The 21,043-nt window shown below is 38.5% G+C and overlaps 1 protein-coding gene across 1 annotated transcript in view; it reads right to left on the bottom strand.

The window, feature by feature from the left end:
• The window catches only part of ABI3BP (ABI family member 3 binding protein), a 146,378-nt gene that overhangs the window by 35,296 nt on the left and 90,039 nt on the right, over window positions 1–21,043 (bottom strand). The window contains exons 26-41 of the mRNA XM_054163898.1: window positions 15,664–15,738; window positions 14,431–14,478; window positions 13,812–13,886; window positions 12,254–12,301; window positions 11,318–11,392; window positions 10,251–10,325; window positions 9,515–9,562; window positions 8,889–8,963; window positions 7,878–7,952; window positions 6,815–6,889; window positions 5,787–5,861; window positions 5,244–5,315; window positions 2,951–3,025; window positions 2,445–2,519; window positions 2,057–2,122; window positions 1,055–1,129 (exon numbers count right to left, since the gene is read on the bottom strand). Of these exons, the coding sequence (XP_054019873.1) occupies window positions 1,055–1,129; window positions 2,057–2,122; window positions 2,445–2,519; window positions 2,951–3,025; window positions 5,244–5,315; window positions 5,787–5,861; window positions 6,815–6,889; window positions 7,878–7,952; window positions 8,889–8,963; window positions 9,515–9,562; window positions 10,251–10,325; window positions 11,318–11,392; window positions 12,254–12,301; window positions 13,812–13,886; window positions 14,431–14,478; window positions 15,664–15,738 (1,107 nt within the window). The remainder of the gene's footprint in view (window positions 1–1,054; window positions 1,130–2,056; window positions 2,123–2,444; window positions 2,520–2,950; window positions 3,026–5,243; window positions 5,316–5,786; window positions 5,862–6,814; window positions 6,890–7,877; window positions 7,953–8,888; window positions 8,964–9,514; window positions 9,563–10,250; window positions 10,326–11,317; window positions 11,393–12,253; window positions 12,302–13,811; window positions 13,887–14,430; window positions 14,479–15,663; window positions 15,739–21,043) is intronic.

Genomic DNA, 21,043 nt, shown 5'->3' with positions numbered 1-21,043 from the left:
TGTACACCCACAGATTCCAAAATGAAAATAAAATAGAATACAAAGTTAATGGCCACGTTAATGATAATGAGCTCTCTCTCTCTCTCTCTTTCACATGGGAAATGGAAATGTTGCTCAAAGTTTGTTTGCTGAAGGTTGTCCAGAAGCATAACAGAACATGAGAAGCTTTTAAACCATTCAGATGGAATGAAAAAACCTCCACCTGAGCAAGATGTTAGGTACACTAAAACAAATAAGAACTCCCACATCAGTAAAATAAAATTCAAGGCAAAATGGCTAAAATATGGTAGAAAACTGAAAGGAATGTTGGTCATGAGGAGGCCTCTTTCCCACAGTCAAGTTTACCACCTGGCACTACAGCTAGCCAGGAAACTGAAAAGCCTGCCAGGAAACCAGCCACAATCCCATGTGCTGCTGCTGGAAAAAACAAACTCCACTGCTTATCATCTGCGCCCTGCAGCTGCCAAGCACAATCTCCATGAGGTGAAAGGTCTTTGCACTGGTGCTAATGAGGTCTCCCAGTCTTTCTTCATCAGAAAGATATTCCAGTCCCTTCATCATCCTCATAGCCTCCATTGGACAATCTCTAGTAGTGCTCTGTCCCTTCTGAACTGGGGAGCTCAGAACTCAACACAATACTCCAAAGGAAACCTCACTAGGGCAGAGCAGAGGGCCAGGAGAACCTGATGGGCACAATTCTCATAATGAGAAGGCACCTTGCTCTGTCATGGTCAGCTTACTGTCCACCAGGACTCCAAGGTCCTTCTTCATGGAGTTGCTTTCAAAAGACTTTTATCATCTAAAAATCATCAGAAACCAGTAGCCACATAATAATCTACCTGTGAGATTACACTGGTTGCTTGTCAATATCATTTCATAATGGCACTTGGAATTATATAACATGACCAATAGCAGCAATTGTTTACCATACTCTGAGAAGTTAACTTGTATAATCAAACACAATGAAATACCTATCATGGCTCAAGACAACTGAGGAAGTCACATTCTGTCTTTTACAGAGAAGTTAAAAAGAATTGCCAAAGCATAGCTCTACCTGGTGATGGCACAATCCACTTTGGCCGTCCAGGAGCTTTTGTTCTTGCTGGTGCTACTGTGGTTTCACTAAGAACTGTGAGACAGGGGGAAAAAAAAAGAAAAAGAAGAAAAAACTTCCATGAGAAGTTCCATGAGAACCCAAAAGACTTTTATATGCTTCAAACAATTCATCATTAGAGTAGAAAAGGTATTGCTGTGATGATAGAATGGAATGGAATGGAATGGAATGGAATGGAATGGAATGGAATGGAATGGAATGGAATGGAATGGAATGGAATGGAATGGAATGGAATTAACCAGGTTGGAAGAGACCTTTGAGATTATCAAGTCCAACCTATCACCCAACACTATCTAATCAACTAAACCATGGCACCAAGCACCCCATCCAGTCTCTTCCTAAACACCTCCAGTGATGGTGACTCCACCACCTCCCTGGGCAGCACATTCCAATGGCCAATCTCTCTTTCTGTGAAGAACTTCTTCCTAGTATCCAGCCTAAACCTCCCCTGGTGCAGCCTGAGACTGTGTCCTCTTGTTCTGGTGCTGGTTGCCTGGAAGAAGAGACCAACATCCGCCTGTCTACAACCTCCCTTCAGATAGTTGTAGGGAGCAATAAGGTCACCCCTGAGTCTCCTCCTCTCGAGGCTAAGCAACTCCAGCACTCTCAGCCTCTCCTCATAGGGCTTGTGCTCCTAACAGGGGCAGAATGAGCTCCCTGCTCCTGCTGGCCACACTGTTCCTGATACAGGCCAGGATGCCTGGGTACATTGCCAGCTTAATGGTACACCGGTACAATACTACACTGGCACTCTGGTCTCATTTAAAACAGCTTTATACTGGGTAATTAAAAGGAGAAATACATTATTTTCTTCTTCCTTTTTCTTTTTGGTTTTTTTTTTTGTTCCCCTCTTTTCCCAGCAACTTTTAAAATTCCACTGAGAATAGGTGAAATTAATTAATTAACCTCTTCCCCATCCCAAATTGAATAAATGATTATTACCAGGTCTGGTCTGTGGTTTATCAGATGGCCTTGGTCTTGCAGAGGTGAGACGTGTTTTATGAGGTGCTAGAAGAAATAAGATTCAGTTTAAATCCTACAGGTAAAAGGGAGAGTGTAATTCATCAGAAAAAAAGGTCCATGCACCAATGGCATACAGCAAAATGGGTACTTGAGAATTCTGTGGGTTTGAGGCAATATTTATGGAACCTTGATTTTCAGAGCAATGAACAAAAATCATCTGAGGAGGGGGAAAATAAATTTTTGTGTTGTATATCTGAAAGAGTTATAAAGGTATTCATGAACAGATCATCAAACCTTAAAGCACACTGATTTTACTTAAGGGCTACAGACTCTCACTACGACCATTTATGTAAATCCTAAGAATTACCTGAACTGAACCGTGGAATTTCAGTTGCCAGAGCAGTTTTGGGCTTGGGTGAAATGTGGTATGTTTCATTAGGAGCTGAAAGTGAAGATATAATTGCTTGTTAGATGCAAATAATTTCCTTTTAGATATAAGACACCACAGGTGAAAGGAAAATTCAAACTGTCTTTGTGCACTTTATAAAGACTTTATCAAGAATTTATCAAGACTTTTCAAGACTGGGAAGAGACATATCATTAGTAAGGCAGGCAAAAGATGATCAGGCAGTGCCATTTTAAATGACTTCTCAGCCTTGTCCATTACAGGATGGATTACATGGAAGAAAAAATGCCTGGAAGAACTTAAACCCATCATATTCTTTACATGCACTGGAATGGAACTAATAAATGAACATGCAATAAAGATAAATATTAAGACATTTCTGTTGATGAAAATGTAGGCTTAGCGTAGAGCAAAAGCAGAGAAAGTGAAGTTTTATGACAAATAGTCTGACATTGTATTCTCATTACCCAAAGTCATTTTGGACCCATCAACAACATGAACTGTTATAAGGTTAATTGATCCCAGGTGTGTTGCCCTTGGAGCTACAAGAAATAAAACATTGTTCTGTGAGAAGTGAAATTAAAGAAGATGAATTTCACAAAGGATCTCTGTCCTTTATTTCCTAAAATCCTGTCTAAGACACATCTGCTAAGACAATTCGAACAGACATCAGACAGACACGTGTTCTGATTAGTCTGGATGTATTTTCATGCTTACAGCTAGAAAGTGCAACTATTCTGCTGGGCCCCCATCGACTTCAGAACAAATGCCCTAAAGGTGGGAGCTCTGACAGAGTTTGGTTTGTCTCACACTGAATGTCTCAATTTGCACTTCCCTAAAAAAGATTCTAAAAGCTTGTAGTAACACATTTACCTTTCAGACATTCTTCCCTCACTCAAATTTGATTGAATACAACAAAAGATATCCAAGTTACTGGATGAAAAGGGAGAGACTGACAAGCAGAGGCACACACTACACAGAATCATAGAATTGTTCTGGTTGGAAAAGATCATCAAGTCCAACCATGAACCTAAGACCACCACAGCCATGTCCCAAAGAGCTATGTCCATACTTTTCTTGAACACCTCCAGGGACTGTGGCTCTCAACACCTGTCTAGAAGCCTATTCTGAAGCCTGACTACTCTTCCAATTAAGAAATGTTTCCTAATATCCAGCCTAAACCTCTCCTGCCACAGTTTCAGGCCATTTCCTCTCATCCTAATACCTGATATTAGGGAGAAGAGACCAACACTCATCTCACTCCAACCTCCTTTCAGGTAGCTGTAGAGATCAGTAAGGTCTCCCCTCAGCTTCCTTTTCCACAGACTGAAAAAATCCCCTCAGTTTGCTCCTCATAGACCTGTTCTCTGGAGTCTTCACCAGCTTTGATGTCCTTCTTTGGACATACTACAGGACCTCAATGTCTGTCTTCTAGTATTCAAGGTGTGGCCTCATCAGTGCCAAGTACAGGGGTGTGATCACTTGATCATTTTCCTACTCCTGCTTACCACACTATTGCTGATCCAGGCCAGGATGTTGGTGGCCTTCTTGGCCACCTGGGCACACTGCTGGCTCATGTTCAGCCAGCTGTCCACCAGCACCCTCAGGTTCTTTTGTGTCAAGTAATTTTCCAACCACTCTGCCCCAGGCCTGTATCATGCATGTGTTGTTGTGACCCAAGTGCAGGATCTAGCACTTGGCTTTGTTAAACCTCATACACTTGATGTAGGCCCATCTATCCAGCCTGTCCAGATCCCCCTGTAGAGCTTTCCTACCCTCAAGGAGATCAACATCCCCACCCAATTTAGTCTTATCTGCAATCTTGCTGAGGGTGCACCCAATTCCCTCATCCAGATGGTAGACAAAGATATGTCTCTGTGTTTCAGAGATGAGGTTAAAATAGGGAAGCTGGAAAGGGCAGTGGCTAAACAATGCCATTTGGTTTTAACAACTTTCTTAACATTAGTTTATTTTGCATATATATCCTTACAATGATTTAAAATTTGAAAGGAAAAGAATGTCTGTAAATTCTGTTTTCTAAAGTTCTTCACCTACAATTAGCTCTATAGTGCTACCAAAACATGACATCTCATTCAACTGGTACTTAGAATCTAACCCTGATTACTTAATAGAAAGCTCTTCAAAATAAGGCTTATTGAAAATGGATCTTTCTCCTGGACTGTTTATTTTGATTGTCATAGTTACACCCAGGGTGAAGCTGAGATACCATCATCCTTCATTATGACTGTGTATCCCTAATCATAGAATCATAGAATTGTTTCAGTTGGAAAAGATCTCTAAGATCAATGAGTCCAACTGTCAAGTAGGAACCTATACTCTTAGTAATGATCTTGGACTGAGATTCTGTAAGCCAAGTTTCAAAAGCATTTAAGAAATCAAAGCAAATGTCTTCAGGGTAGCTATATACCCCAAAAGAAAATAACTTAGTGAAGCTGGGTACAGCAGTATGTTTTTATTGAAATTAATTGAATCCCTCACATGTTTAATGGCTGCTACCCAGCAATTCAACAAATATCTTAAAAAAAAGCCAACCATCTTAATTTCTGCTCTCCATGGAACCTGATGCAATTCTTGGGTCTTTTCTTTGATACCATGATTAACATATTCTGAGATAAACAATGCCACTAGTTTCTGCCTACAGATCATGCATATCACATGACTGCAGTTCTGAACGAGGGCAAGAAGTGCAGCTGAGGCAGTGCCACAATAACATTGTTAAAGTTATGAAGTTTAAATTACCAGTTTTTGTCTGTAGTACTTCTGGCCCAACAGATGTTTTGGGTTTGGAAGGAAGCAGTGTTTCTTTTGGAGCTGAAAGAAAAAGAATATCATTTTATTCTTCAGAATCCACTATCCAATGCCATATTTAGCCCACAGAAAATGCATGCCACAAATGCCTGGGAAAAAAAAAAAGACAATAATATTTCCATGGACTTCTGGAACCTGAAACAAAATGTCTATCCAAAACACAGAGAAGTCCTAGCACTGTGCTGTAGGATAAGTTGAGTTAGTGGCTAAAAATCTGGCTCTAGAAGAACATTCAGACCACTGAGTTTGCTTGGATATCTGACAAAGCCTTCCGACCAAACATGTGCTGTAGGCTATTTCTGGTTTAGGCTAGAACTAAGACTCATCTCTATTAAGAAACATATGCACATGAAGAGAGTGAAGGATAGTGGAATGATGTTGCATAAAATACCCCAGCAGAGCATGTTCTCCAGAAATTTCTCCTGTTGACAAACTAAAAATGCCAGCATCTTAACTTTAAGGAAACTTATTTACCCAGTGTTGCCCTTGAATGCTCAGTGGTAGGAGAAGACTTTGCAAAAATTGGTTGTGGAGTTGTCTGATGTATTGCTGTTAAGGAGAAAATGTGAAGAATCTTAGAATATTCAACTGCAATAGGAACAGAGTAGCATTTGCATTGGTTCCAAAACTTTCAAAATGCTCCAAACTAAAGAGTAGGAGAATAGCTTTAAAATCAGCTGCTGACAGACATGATCTTTCTTTTAGTTTCTCATATGCATTCCTTCTGTAACAAAAATAGAAAGAGACTCAGCCCCCTGTAACTGTTTTTCAGATTATTTTTGTTTCAGTTTTAGCACAGAATCATAAAATGGTTTTGGCTGGAAGGGAACTTAGTGGTCACCTAAATCAAACTCCCTTGCCGTGGGTAGTAACACCTTCCACCAGACCAGGTTGCTCAAGACCCTGTCCAACCTGGCCTTGGACAGCTCCTGGGAGGGGTCATCCACAACCTCCCTGGGCAGTCTGTTCCAGTGTCTCACCACCCTCCACTGTAAAGAATTTCTTTCTAATATCCTGACTAAACCTGCCATCTTCCATCTTCAATCCATTCCCCCTTGTCTTATTACTGCAAGCCCTTGTAAAATGTCAGTTGCTTGCTGTACAAGACATTGCAAAGGAGTTTTGTTATATTTTATGGATTAAAAGAAATGCTCACAGAGAACTACCTTTGTGATACAGAAAAGTATACTTCAGATACTCCAGAGCAGTAATCAGAGAGAATTCAGTCTATTGAAACTTGTCAGTAATCACGTCTACTTTTTAGCCATTATTTTTTCATGTGTACCAGAAAGGAGGAGAACCATCTTTGATGCTAAGCAACAAATTCCACTACTATTTTCAGTGCAGTTTTGGCATGCTTTAGTTTGGCAGACTTAGGTGCAATGCATTTATTTCAGCACAAAACCAGTTATGAATAATTCTGTTGAAAGGCACAATATCCAAGGCTAAAGGAAAGAATGATTAGACACAAACACAGAGAAGTAAAAGGATGACTCCTTTACCGGGTTTGGTGTGTGGCACTCTTGGTTTTTCATATGGTTTTTGCTTGGCATGAATAAACTGTTTTTCAGTTGGAACTGAAATAGAAACAAACAGCACCCAGAACAATAACTGAAAAAAAAACACCCCAGTGGTTTCATAGCACACACGGAATAGAAGTATGACCTGATCTGTAGTGAGACAAATTATGTAAGGGTTAAACTGAAAATTAATCAAGTGGAATTACTGCAAAGAAAGGAAAACAAGTTAAATGGCTGCTGGCATAAACAGATTTCTCCAAAATGACATTAAAAAGTTAACTTTTCATGAAGCAGTGAAGAACATAGTCACAAACAGTATACAGCAGAGTAATGGAGCAAAAATGAACTGTTGCAGCCTTCATCTTCCACATCTGCCACTCCTGAGTATCTGAGGACTTAGTTTTTAGGGGACCCTGCATAGCAGACTTGATTTACAAATGATCTTCTCTGTTCTTACATTTAAACTATCCAATCTTGTTATCTTCACACTGTTGTGTTAGAAATTCTTGCCATGTAGGCATCTTTTACTGCTACAGGTTATCCTAGCACTTGCTAGTCTGTGATCCACACCAGTGTGAGAAGTCTTCATAATATTTGTCTCAAGCAATACTCCTGCTGCATATTTAACAACAATTGCTCAAGCAATAATACTGCTTGGATTCATTATTCTAATTTGGTCTACATCTGACATTTAAGATAAGAGGAATGAATTCTCATATAATGTTTTATGTATTTAAGCAACTTTTCCTGACATAGATGACTAGAAGCTAGTCCAGAAGCTTTAAAAGCTAGCATTTGATTTTGAGGGTCACATAGCTAATCTGTTTTGGTATATGTTATGCTATATAGTTGACACCTTATCATTTGCTTCTGTAGGTGTCTTCTACCATAAAGAAAGAAGCAGACCAAAGGGTAAGCAAGTACCTAGAAACAGACTGAAACTTCATTATTAGTTTTTAATATCATGTAATGATCTCTCTCTAAGAATGTCTTCTCTACCATGAATGAAAGATAGAATGATTATTTATGAAATACACTTGATTACCCAATGTTGCCTTTGTTCTTTCAGGAATATGAGGAATCATAGTAGTGTGTGGTTCACGAAAAGTTGGAATGATTTCTGTTGGAAAGAATGTCAATAAATGCTCAGAATGTTGAAGAGACTCTCCCTGTCCCTCCTGCCCCCTAAACCCCCCAGACCTTCAGCACTATACTACAGGTACCACAAAAGGAGTGCTTTAAAACATCAATGGGCATTTACCCTCAGAGATTTATAGTTGCAGAGTTTTGGTTTGTTTCTTTGTTTCAAACACCTAGGTATTTTAAAATGAACAATAACAACCCTTTAATGAAACCCTTTAATGCCATGGTTTAGTTGATTAGGTGGTGCTGGGTGATAGGTTGGACTTGATGATCTTGAAGGTCTTTTCCAACCTGGTTTATTCTATTCTATTCTATTCCAATATTCTATATAATAGATTATATTGTACAAGTCAGATATATGATAGGGACTTTCCTAACTAAAATACAACTGAAGGGAAATCTCAGTCTAATCTGGATGAATGTGTGAGTATAAAGGAGATGTACTGTTCGCTGGACTTGTTGATCTTTGAGGTCTTTTCCAACATTATTGACTCTATGATTCTACTGCAACAGCTCCTAAGAGTTTCAAAAACATGGTGCAGACAACTGAAGGGTGTTGCTCATGTACACATTGTGAATAACTGTTTATCATTATTTTAAACACACTGGTCACTACTACTTCTTCTTTTGGTAGTATCCACATAGTCTATATATGTAAACCTCCCTGGAACAGTTGTACTTTCCACCAGTGGTGAGATTTTAAATGCAGCTTTGTAGAGGTTTAATAAGCTAGGATGGTACTCGGTGATTTAAAATTATTAAGTTATTTTGAAAGTAATTTCTTTTTGCACTGAGAAAGTTAAAACTCCTATAAGCATCAGCAAATGTACTGTTGACAACACCTCCCACTGCCCACCCTGAAAGCAGTTGCTGAGTTATCAACAACAGCTTGACAAAAGACCGGACAATTTACCAGGTTTGCTGTGTGGAGCATCTGGGGTATGAGCTGCTTTAGGTTTAAAAGGAGTATGTTGTGGTTCTTTAGGAGCTGAAAGAAAAGAGCTGGTGTAAGGGTTTATACTCTTCAGAAATCAGAGATTTGTGGCACAGGCACCGTCTCATGCATGCAAAGAAAAACAAGATCCTTATATGACACTGAAACAAATTACTATCAGGTACATACAGGAACTTAAAAAGAAAAGAAAATAATGAATGAAAACATCCATGGAAAATTGATCAAGTAAGCAAAATCTGGAGTCAAGCAACAAAGACTGAAAGAATGCAGAAAACTACAGCAGAGATGTTTCCATCTGTATTTCAGAGCTTGTAATTGAAATACCCATGGCATGCTTGTCTCCTAGAAGCATCAAAGAAATGACAATGTGTGTGAGGGTGAAGAAAATTTTCCATGAAGGCAACAGAACAGCTAGGAATCTTTCAATACCTGGAACAGAGTAGAATTCAATTCAGTAAGCAGAAAAGAAAATAGGTTCAAACCCCAGACAGATGACTTGTGAACACCAGCCTGATGATATATAGATGTCTGCTCAAGAAGCAGCAGGGGAGAAAGCAATGATCAACCCGAGGTAACGTCTTTACCTTTTGCTGCCTTTGGTTGTTCAAATGTAAATGTGGTGGGAGCTAAAACTTCATAAAAAACAAGAATGTACACATGATTAGTGATAAGTACAAGGAAAAGGGTAAAAGTAGTCCCTTTTACATGACTGATTTTCAAATTGGAACACAATTAAATGTGTGGTTTTTTTTTTTTAAAGTCATTTACTGGTGGAATTAGTGAATATATTCTTACTGAAGATGAAGGTTCAGCTGATGCTCTCAGAACCATCACCTGCTACAGAGGCTTGGAAGTTAGCTAGTATGTAAATATTAATACTAGCCCTATTTTCAAGGGTCAAATTCCATTACTAGGGCACAGAAACTTGTGTGTGGTTTTGCTCTCAGGTATTCAGATACCCTCAAATATGGTTTCCTGTAAGCATCTTTTGATAGGCACAGAAGAGATGCAATTTCTTTCAAAAACATTTTTATAGAGTTTGTATATTGTCTACCCTGATGTGGGCTATTAACACTGACAGCTATCATGTGGCTGAAAAGCATTGAAATCTAGCTAAACCTAGACACCAGCTCATCGAAACTCTGCCATTAAAATAACAAATCAGCCCTGTCTTTCTTTAAACCTGTATTTATTCGTCACTAGAAACATCTATTTGTTTGTAATATGAAGAGATGTGTACTCAACACTTCATTCATTGAGGAAAGACAACCCAAAATAAGCCTTGACTACTGAAGCACAACAAAACAGCAGTGTATTTACCAGGCTTTGTGTGTGGTACATCTGGACTTGGTGATGCTCTGGGCTTGGGAGTGACTCGTTGACTTTCTTTTGGAGCTGTGAAGATGAGCAAAGTTTTGAACATGTTATTGAGGATGACAATTCAACACACATCTTGTGATTGACAAGACATCCATTTTCTGCAATGAATTATTGGGGGTGGGGTGGGGTGAGGTGTGTGCATTTGTTTTGATCTCTTCATTAGCAAACTTTCTTATCATGCAGTTTGAATGCACTCTGGCTTCCAGGTGAGTGTCTTGTGGAGATGCTTAGTGTTTTCCTTTGAGAAGGAAAACAGTGCTCATGGTTGCAACTAAGAGTTCTTTGCCCTGGAAATGAATCTTGATTGTATCAATTCTTACAATTTTACAACTGACTAATCTTCCTCAGAGGAGCCAGTTGTTAACTTAATTGTGATGTGGTCAATAAGTTTCTTCTTGAACAGGCTTTGTGTCTAATTTCGTCATTGCCTGGCTGTTCCTATGAGGCTTTTGGCTCAAGAATAAATTGAAGTCCCATACCTGCCCATAGCAGTGCACAATTCTATATCAAGCTAATGTGAATGGGCTGCCCAGGGAGCTGGTAGAGTCACCGTCCCTGAAGGTGTTCAAGAGGGGACTGGATGTGGCATTTGGTGCCATGGTTTAGTAGTCATGAGGTCTGTGGTGACAGGTTGGACTTGATGATCTTTGAGGTCTCTTCCAACCTTATTGATTCTATGATTCTATAGCAAAAATTTACAGTATCACAGTATCACTAAGGTTGGAAGAGACCTTGAGGATCATCAAGTCCAACCTGTCACCACAGACCTCATGACTAGACCATGGCACCAAGTGCCACATCCAATCTCCTCTTGAACACCTCCAGGGATGGTGACTCCACCACCTCCCTAGGCAGCCCATTCCAGCAGCTAACAATTTCAACATTTGACTATGACAGTAAGACACAGGCTATTCAGACACTAGCTGACCACCTTTAGAGAGACAGTTGGACAGTTTTCAAACTGAAAAACTTTCATACACTAAAGGGCAAAACATTGATAAACTTACTTGCTCTAGTTGGAGGAACATATGGACTGGGTGATGTTTTAGATTTGGGAGGCCTATGACGTGCATCTTTAGGAGCTGAAAGAAAAAAAATGGATTATATTAGACTAAAATCAGTGTCTGCTACCACAGCAGTCAACAAAAACAGCACAAAGGTTTGAACTAAAGATGTTTTTTTGGAAGTGATGCAAAACCCGAAGACTTTTCTTTGAACAGAATCAGGCTTCCAAGAAAAGAAATGTCATTAGAAAGCATGTGACGGAATTTCTAGTTCTGTTTAAGAAGAGGAGTGAAAAAAAACCCCAAACAGCAAAAGAAGAAGAAAACAAAATGAGTAGCTTCAAATACAAGGACACCACTGCTGTGTGATGGAGGTTGTACAGGAATCATACTCAGTACCTGATTCAAATGATAAAAATACCTTAGTCAAATGGGTCTGGGGTCATATAACCAAAAGATCATTGAAGTGATTCTGCTCTGATAGTGGAACTGAGTGAAACAGATACTGCTCAGACCTCTATGAAAGATTGAATTTCATTTGGTAAAACTGGAAGGAAAGGGAAAAAAACCAAACCAAACCTTGCAGCATTCAGCTCTGTTCATCCAAACCATACAACTGGAACAGTGTCAGCTCTGCAGTACGACTGAGAACATGTGAGTTAGGATCCTGTTCTGATCTGCTCTCTGCCTCTTATCATTAAATATTGAAGGAAATTGTCCTGTGTTATGCACACAGCAACTTGAAAGGAAAAAGGATCTTCCTCAATTGTTTTGTAGAAAAAAAGGAAAAAGACAGAGAATCTTGACTTAAATTATGAAGACGTGTACAAAGAAAGGTGACGAACCTTTTGCAGGTTTGTTAATGATTTGTGTTGAAGAGGAAAGAGAACATGACTATTGAAAGACAATATGACTTTTCAAGTAAGAAAATATCATTACCTACTGTTGACTTTGGTTTCTCAGTTCCAAATGTAATTGGTTCCAGAACTGTATTAGTGTGATAAAAAAACAAAAAACACAAACCCAAGTTTTACCAAGAACAATCCAAGCATTCCAATCACTACTTCCAGAAAGATCATACCATCCCTGTGACAGCCAATGACAGATGGTCAATCCCTCCTTGAAACTCAGTGCATGTGAGGATACTCACATATGCCACTCAGAGTTGCCCCCAGTTCAAGGCACTGATCTAACACAGAACAGAGCCCAAACAGGAAGCTGAAGCTTTTGCAATAAGTCATGAAGAATTTGTGGGTGGCTTTTCATCTTCAGCTTTGTAACTTTCCTAACTTATTCCAAGATTTTGATTCAAACAATAGGTGCAGACTTACAGGGGAGAAAAGGAAATGTGCTTGTCATCTTTCTGCCCATTTCTCCAACAGTACCATCTAATACTGCATGTACCTTGGATACCCATACTGGGTTTGGCTGGGATAGAGTTTATTTTCTTCAGAGCATCCCCTGTGGTACTCTGCTTTAGATTTGTGATCAAAACAGTGTTGATAACACTTATGTTTTAGCTATTGCTGAATAGTGCTTGTTACAGGATCATGGACTTGTTTTTCACTCTGCCCCCAAGTGGGCAAGATGGTAGGAGGAGATACAGCTGAACAAACCGACCAAGGGGATATTCAACCTCACATGATGTCAAATGTCATGCTTAGCAACAAAACTGAGGTCTTTCTTTCCAAAGTACCCACTGCTTCTAGACTGCCATTGATCTGCTGGTGAGATATGGTGAATAGTTGCCTTTGTATTACTTGTTCCCCCCCCCCCCCCCCCCCCCCCCCTTGCTTGTTAAACTATGGGTAGGGTTGTTTGTTTGTTTTCCTCTGTTTTGCTCTTCTGATTGACTCCCCCAATGCACTGCAAGGTAGAGTGAGCAAGTGCCTAGTGGGTGCTTGGATGCTGGCTGGGGTCAACACACCAGAGTAACTCAAGCAGGTACTAGTGTCACTTGTAAAACTTTTTCCCTCCATCCTTAATTAGCCCAGAGGCAATTATCTCCATACCAAGCTGTGTAAACAATATTGCAGAATATATTACACATTCTTAAATCTCTGAGCAGCATTAGGGTGTTGCAAATGTGAACTGAAAATTATGAATGAATGATTGTGCCTGAGAAAGAAAAAAACATGTACACAATTTGAGAAAGAGAGAAAAAAAGCCCTTCCTCTTTGCAATGACATCCCTCCTTTTCACCTTTACTTCCCCCAAACTCTAACAAATTCACACTGGAATGCCCACTTTTACTGACAACTGCATAGAAAATGCCCACTGCTGTGATGACTTCAAATGTGAAAAAGAACTGAAGACACAGATTTTAAACTTACCTGGCTGCTTATGAATTTTGTGCCACAAGATGTGATGCTGGATTTTATCCTTTAAGGGATGCTCCAAACTATACACCCACCACACCAAGGAATACATATAAATCTGAAGTTCCACTGATCCCAGTAGAATTCAGTGTTATGAGATGAAGGAACAAGGTACTTACCAGGTTTGGTTTGTGGCACCTCTGAGCTTGGGGATGTTCTGGGTTTGAAGGGAACACGCTGTGTTTCTTTTGGAACTGAAATATATATATATATATATATATAAAGTAACAATTAAGATCTGTCAAGAACTGAGACTGGCAGATGGCATAACATTAAGGATGAACACATGCCTTTGTGACCCTCTGGAAACACAAAAAGCTCACATGAGTAATGGAAACGTATGAATGTCTGGTACACAAAGAAATAATGATGATGGAGAATCTCTGTAACAAGATAACATAAAGCAAGGCCAGTATGGATCAGCATGAGTGTAAACCATGAAGCAGCACATGACATAAACTGAGTACAGAGAAATATGATAACAATTAGATTGTGGTGCTTCCATCCACTATACAGAACATTTTTGTGGGGGAAAAAAGCCCCAAACAAGATGATTATGAAGTTAATGTAAAATCACCAAAAAGCTTACAGCAAGACTAAATTTCATAGCAAAAAATATTCTGATAGTGGAGCAGAATGAAGATGAACTTGTGAAATAATAAGAAAGCACACTTTCTTCTTATAGTATATAGTAATAAAGAAGCTGAATGTGATGATCTCTGTAGAGAAAACCGTTACCTATTGTTGGTTTTAGTAGATCACTTCTATGTGTTACAGAGTCCATGACTATATCAGAAATAAAACATAAATGCTGTTATGAAAATTAAAGGGAGTAACTCCACTTACAGTTACTATTACCTGTCTAATAACTGCATTTTGAATTCTATACTATGTGTGCTGCCTCATAAAAAAACCTGTTACCTTACATGAAAGCTCTGAGAAAGCAGTGTAATCTGAAACACAACATGAGCTTACTTATCCCGTGGGCTTCAATGAAATAATCAAATATTTATCACTACTTTATTCAGAAAAAGGGATTTTAGGGACACAAATCTCTTCACTTTGTGGTGTAGGTCAAATGTAGTTTGGCCTGCATCTGGTTCAGGTTGGATATTAAGAAAAACTCCTTTTCTGAATGAGTGGACAGACATCATAATAGGTTGACTAGGGACATGGCGGGTCAACATCCCTGGAGGTGTTCATAAGATCTGTAGACGTGGCACTTTGGGACATGGATTAACAGCTCTGGAGGTGTTAGGCTGATGGTTGGACTTGATGTTCTTAGAGGTATTTTCCAACCAAAACAATTCTATGATAAACAATTGGAATCAGAGACAACTTTACTCTTCTTTTTTCAGATGCTATCTTGTTAAAGGACATTACAGTGTACTGTATTGCATGACTCCTTCAGCCTCTCCTCATAGCCTTGTGCTGGAGACCTCTCCCCAGCCTTGTTGCCCTTCTCTGGACACGTTCAAGTGTCTCAATATTCATCTTAAATTGAGGGGCCCAGAACTGGACACAATGATCATTAATGCTAATAAATATTAGTATTTATAAACAAATAGAGACTATGCACTGGGTAATTTACTCATTCATGGAGAAAATAATAATGTTATGAAATGAAATAACTGGGATTTAAGAGGGAAGTGTATTTATTCTAACAGTGGGAAGCAAGGTGGGAAAAAATAGTACAACTTAATTAGTCATAATACTTTCATTATCATTGTAATCTGAGTTTAGCAGAAATATTCTCATCCTACTGCCATGAAGTAGCAGAGATTCACTGGTTTTGCATGATGAAAAACACTTAGGGAACGTTCCTCCTGAAAATGGCAAATAGATCACTGAAGACACTGCAGAACAGAACCCCTTTATGTTTTAACTGGCTTACACAACTAAGTAACTGCTCAGAAACAAGTTTCAATTCAATGTAAACTGTAACAGAAATAATCACATAAAGTAGTTTACCATCTTTGGCTTGTGGGCTATGAGGTTTGGGTGGAGTTTTAGGTTTAGAAGGAACACGTTGTGTCTCCTTTGGAGCTGAAAGAGAAAGTAGAGGTGGTAAGTTGGTTAAATTGCACAGGAATTAGCCTCTGATATCAAGCTGAACACACAAGCACAGAAACTTCACACCTGCAACAGAGAAAAAAAGGTCTGTATAGGAAGTAGGAAAGAAAGTCAGGTAATGCTCATCCTGTGTTTATGACAACCTAAGCAAGAGAGTGGAATTGTAGTCAGTTTTGAGCTCAAGTTTTAATTTCTTTTTAATTATGAAGCGGGGAGAAGCACACACAAGCATAATTATGAGTGAAGTGATTCAGAGCTGCCAGCATCATTTTCTGGAAACAAAAAAAGGTGAGGGAGGGGGGCAGAATTTTCCAACTGTGAAGAGAGCAATATGCCCAAATGTCATGAATGCCAAGCAAGAGAGTTACCTAGAAGAAAAATGACATTCAATGAAACAATTCTAAAGCATCAGGTGATTAGCTTTAGTGCTGCTCTGTGATGAGGAAACAAATGTGACACCTTGCCAAGCGAATACCATTACCTATTGTTGACCTTGGTGGTTCAATTCTAAGTGTAATAGGCTCCAAGACTGCAACAGAAACGGTGTGACAAAGTAAGTATGCAAAGTACTTTAAAAAAATGTACAATGACTCCCTTGGTAAGTATAAAAGCAGGTGCTAAAAATACTCCACAATATGTATATCTTCGAATTGGCTTTTACTTTTTTAAGCCACTGACAATTGAACATCCTAATAGCACCAATTCGATAAGAAAAATTAGAGTTGTGCTAAACTGATGGCAACAGAAGCAAAAAGATGTTAACAGAAAGCTGTAAACCTTAGAACAAGCCAGCCACACAGATTAACATAGAGATACAGAAAAATGTCAAGAGTCTCCAAAATGTTGCTTGCTACTACTTGGAAATAACACATTGATCATGACAAATCAGTTGAGTTCTTCCTCTAAGGTGAACAGAGGATTGAAAAGCTGCCTTTGGGTACAGCTACAAAAAACCCCCCTTGTCTTAGATGAAGCCTCTTAATTTTTCCTCATTATACTCTATTATCATTTGGATCACAATAAAAATAAAGCACATCCTTTTCCTTCTTGAAACCAATACCAAATTGGACAAAATGAAGAAAGACAGACATCACAATCTTAAGTTATAAAATGATATAACTTATCAAAAATTTCTGGCAGTATAGAAAATATATGAAATATTCATTGATAAATTTTCCCCTCTTAAGGCAGCAACAACAGAAGTAACATATACAGACATACAGACCTAAAAATAGGAACTGTTCTATAATCTGTGCTCTCTTATCTCACAAATTCTCTTAGACTTCTGCCTGCTTTAAAGATGGGAGCTACAATAAATAAAGCCAAACCAACCAATATTAACTTCTTTCTGTCAATGATGGCTAGATGCTATATGGAAACTTAACCTAGTTACTAATCTTTCTAATGTGCCCATGACAAATCTCTCTTTGCATTTCATTCAGGCTCAGCAGTTACTTTCAAAGTTCAAATTCAAATGATTTTTCCATAAACCACACATTTCTAATTCCAAGTTGCCTTAGACAAATCAGGGAGTTCTTCAGGAAAATAAAAATTAATCAGTGATTCAAAGCTAAATTAAATTAATTGTTTGGTCTGTAAATTGTTTTCTTAAGGAATTTGGATTCTCTCCTCTGGGGGAAAAAAAAGCTGAAGCTCTGTCACTATTTCACTTTCTACAAGACTCACAGTACACAATTTCAACAGAAGTGCCCTAACAGATTTGGATTGAGGTGCTTCAGTCTTAGCAGATGATTTTGGCTTCAAATGTGTTGATTGTGATTTTTGATGCAGGAAAAACACTGGTTTATAAGAGCCAGTATTTACACTAAGAGTAAATGTTGTTTCTCAGAAGAATCAGATTCTCATTAAGCAATGAAGTCCAGGAAATGATCCTCAGTTTGTAGCAATGAATAACTACAGAAAGAAATTATGGTGCTATGGTTTCATGCATGAAATATTATTGGATATGAACAAAACAAGCAGACAGAGCCTTTGAAGAAAGGGATAACCAAAGACTTGGATGCTCCTCTTCTCAAAATTAGCTTCTAAGATTTTAACCAAAAGCCAAAGAAAAGAGAGCTAAAGAAAAGAATGCTAAGGAAACATTGTCATCCAATGTTGACCTTGGCAAACCAAGGTCATTAGAAGAGTTTTGAGAGTGCTTTATAAAGCAGAACTTGTTGCAGTTGTAAACCATCAATCTAAGTGATTTCTCGCACCCAAACTAATTGGTTCCATTTAATCGCATAATTTAAGCACAGGCAAAGCTATCCTCATCCTGTAAAGTGTTATGTATGTAATTGGCTTCATCCAGGTTTTGAAGAGCAAAGCTAAACCTCTGAAAACATCTTAAAGGACAATGTGCAGAGTAAATGCAAAGAGTGACTCTTATGAATTTGATCTATTTCAGAACTCACTTCAGAGAACACCTTTTTTCTTAGCTGATGAACTGATGAAGCACATCAGTAAACTGTATCCAAAATGGTAACTATCATGTATTACTTGATACAAAATTTACTCTCACTAAAATTAGAATGTCTTAATTTTTTCTTAAATTGAACGCAAGTTTCCATGGATCAATTGAAAAGATGCAACATTTTTCACAGCTTTGAGAAATGGTCCAGCAACATTAACTTATGTGAAACAAAGAGCTCCCCTTTCTACACAAATTGTTCAGTAGTTTGTAGTTTTCAATGCGATTTCTACATTAAGTATATTTCATTAAAATCTTTATTACAATAATTCTTATTCTTATTCTTTCTCTCTTCCCCGTCCCCCACCCCCCCCCCCCCCCCCAGTGTCATTCAAGCTTTTAATCAGCTGCCTTTGAAATAATATCCTGTGTAAGCAAGATGCCTAGAGGAAATGGTGTTACCAGCTGCACATATGATCATGAGACCAATGAAAAGATGAATGACTAAATGAATGACTAGAGATGACTTGTAATCATTACCCTCTGCAGACTTTGGATGTTCATATATGTAGAGACTTCTAGTAGTGACTGATGCTGGAGTGGTTGCTGTTGGAATAAAAAGAGTTTCTTAAGAGAATTACAGGTGCATCTCTATCTATTTCTCAATGCCTGGTAGGGTTCAGCAGCTCTTGCTTCCCAAAAGTCCATCTCCTCATCACTATTCAAACAGAGCACTTAGTAAGTAATACATTCACTGAAAGTTCTTAAGCAACAGTTACTACCCTGTGTGACTTTTGCTGCTCTTTGGAAATAAAAGGTCCATTTACGCTGCAGGAGCACCTCTGGCAGAGATACTTTATGAGTCATCCTGTTTTCCTGACCTTTTTTTTCTTGCTGCAGACAACTGAAAGAATAAAGGTCCAGAGAAATAGGTTTTGTTTTTTTTTTTCCCTTTGCTAAATCTTTCTATTGAATTTTCTGAGTTTCTTCCACAGTGATACATAGATGAGATGTGAAAGATCTGAGGTGTAAATAATTGCAAAGTGACAGAGAGTAGGGTTGAAGATCTCAGTATGTTATCTAGTGCTACAGCATACTAGGATAAGTCAAGTCAAAAAGCTTCCATCTCTATCCAGAGTAGTTAATTAGGTTTGACAGGAAAAAACTCCAAAAACTCTGAAAAAAAAATCACAGAATCACAGAATCACCAAGGTTGGAAGAGACCTCAAAGATCATCAAGTCCAACCTGTCACCACAGACCCCATGACTATGAAGTACTTGGAAGACAAAGGCAGTAGGACTTTATCTATATTAACAGGACTTTAACACTGGAGTAATTTTCATTCCTAAATATATCTACAGTCATTAAGCAATCAGTGTGTTTATCCAAATCCTCAAACTTTACCTCACTTGTTTACTCAGCTTGTGGTTTATTATCTATACTGCCTGGTGTTTTCTTTCTTTAAGATGTTAAGTTTTGAGCCCCTCTGGTAGCGATTTCTTCTCAGCCCACAAAAACTTTGGTATTTAATTAATAGATGTATAATTCACATTTCACATAGACTTTTCTGGATAAAATGAAAAGGTTGGGCTTGGAGATGGACTTCTAAGAAAGCTGATGAGAGGAAAAGAAGATTGGCAGGAAATAAAATGCCTGTAATTTCCTCTGACCTTCTTTTTTCCTGAAAGCAGAGTCTCTAAAATCCCTCCCAGGCAAAATAAGAGAATTTTGATGTAAAAGTTACTCTTGGTATTACTGAACAATTATTGGGTTGTAAGCATCAAGAAGCCAGGTGACTTTGAAGTAAACAGTAAGAAAGACATTGAGTTATCAGGCAGAGTTTTCACAGACTAAGAAGCCACATTTGTCTGTTATGACTACTTCAGAAGCCACATGTTTAGAAGTCCTTTCTGGGCCCTCATAGTCCTGATATAGGACAGAAAGGACTGTGAAAGGACCAACTACATGTATGGACCAATCTATCTAACACTACTTTGCCTTAATTTCAGTCCTGCACTACTGAGACTGCAAATTTACAAATAGTAGGTGGTTGAGACCACCTTCTACACCAGGTAAGTTCTGTTCATTTGTTGGTAAAACAGTTGTGCAGGTATTTTGCAGAAGTATAACATCCCCCCTCTGGAAATGCATGCACATGAGGAACATTTTGTACTAGAAGCACAGGAGAGTGCGATTATGATGCTTCCACAGGGAGACAAGAAGGGTTCAGTATAAAGAGCTATTTTTGCACTTCTCTAAAAGAAACTGTTGCAGGGCAGTTTGATCCATGGTGGAAAATTTATTAGAATTTCCTTTTTCTGCAAAAAATGGAGAATTTAGTGTGTTTAGACAGAGAGACCACTGGCTAACGATAATACAAGTGAACACAATGAATGGATGTGATCACACTGGCAATAAGAACTTTTTATGCAATTGCCCAAATATCAAGGAAAACAAAGCTGTAAACTTTCCCTAGAATGTGCAGTTGGTTGGGTGGGAGGGAAAAAAAAACCCAGAAGTAGTTTTTCCTTTGCTCCACTGTAAAAATACAAATCCTTCACTAGAAATGATACAAAGGTCTTAAGAGTGGGAGCCAAGATTAGCTTTCAGAAATTCTACTTGCCCCACAGTTGGTTATTAATACATAAATCAAGCATCACTTTGGTACACATTCTTCATTATTTTGACTCACTGTTAAGGAAAGGTAAAAAACACTGTCAAGACATAAGTTTCTAATTTAATCTAAATTCCCAAGTGACACTGGAATGCACAGGAGATCCTGCTCTTCGTCTGTTTTACCACCTACCCAATAAAACCAGGTTATCTCCAAGCACTGCTTATTTTATGACTCAACTAATAATTAC

The sequence above is a fragment of the Dryobates pubescens genome, chromosome 8, assembly GCF_014839835.1.
Source record: "Dryobates pubescens isolate bDryPub1 chromosome 8, bDryPub1.pri, whole genome shotgun sequence".
Lineage (NCBI taxonomy): Eukaryota > Metazoa > Chordata > Aves > Piciformes > Picidae > Dryobates > Dryobates pubescens.
The sequence above is the reverse complement of the archived record's forward strand: the minus strand, read 5'-3'. Positions and strand labels throughout refer to the sequence as shown.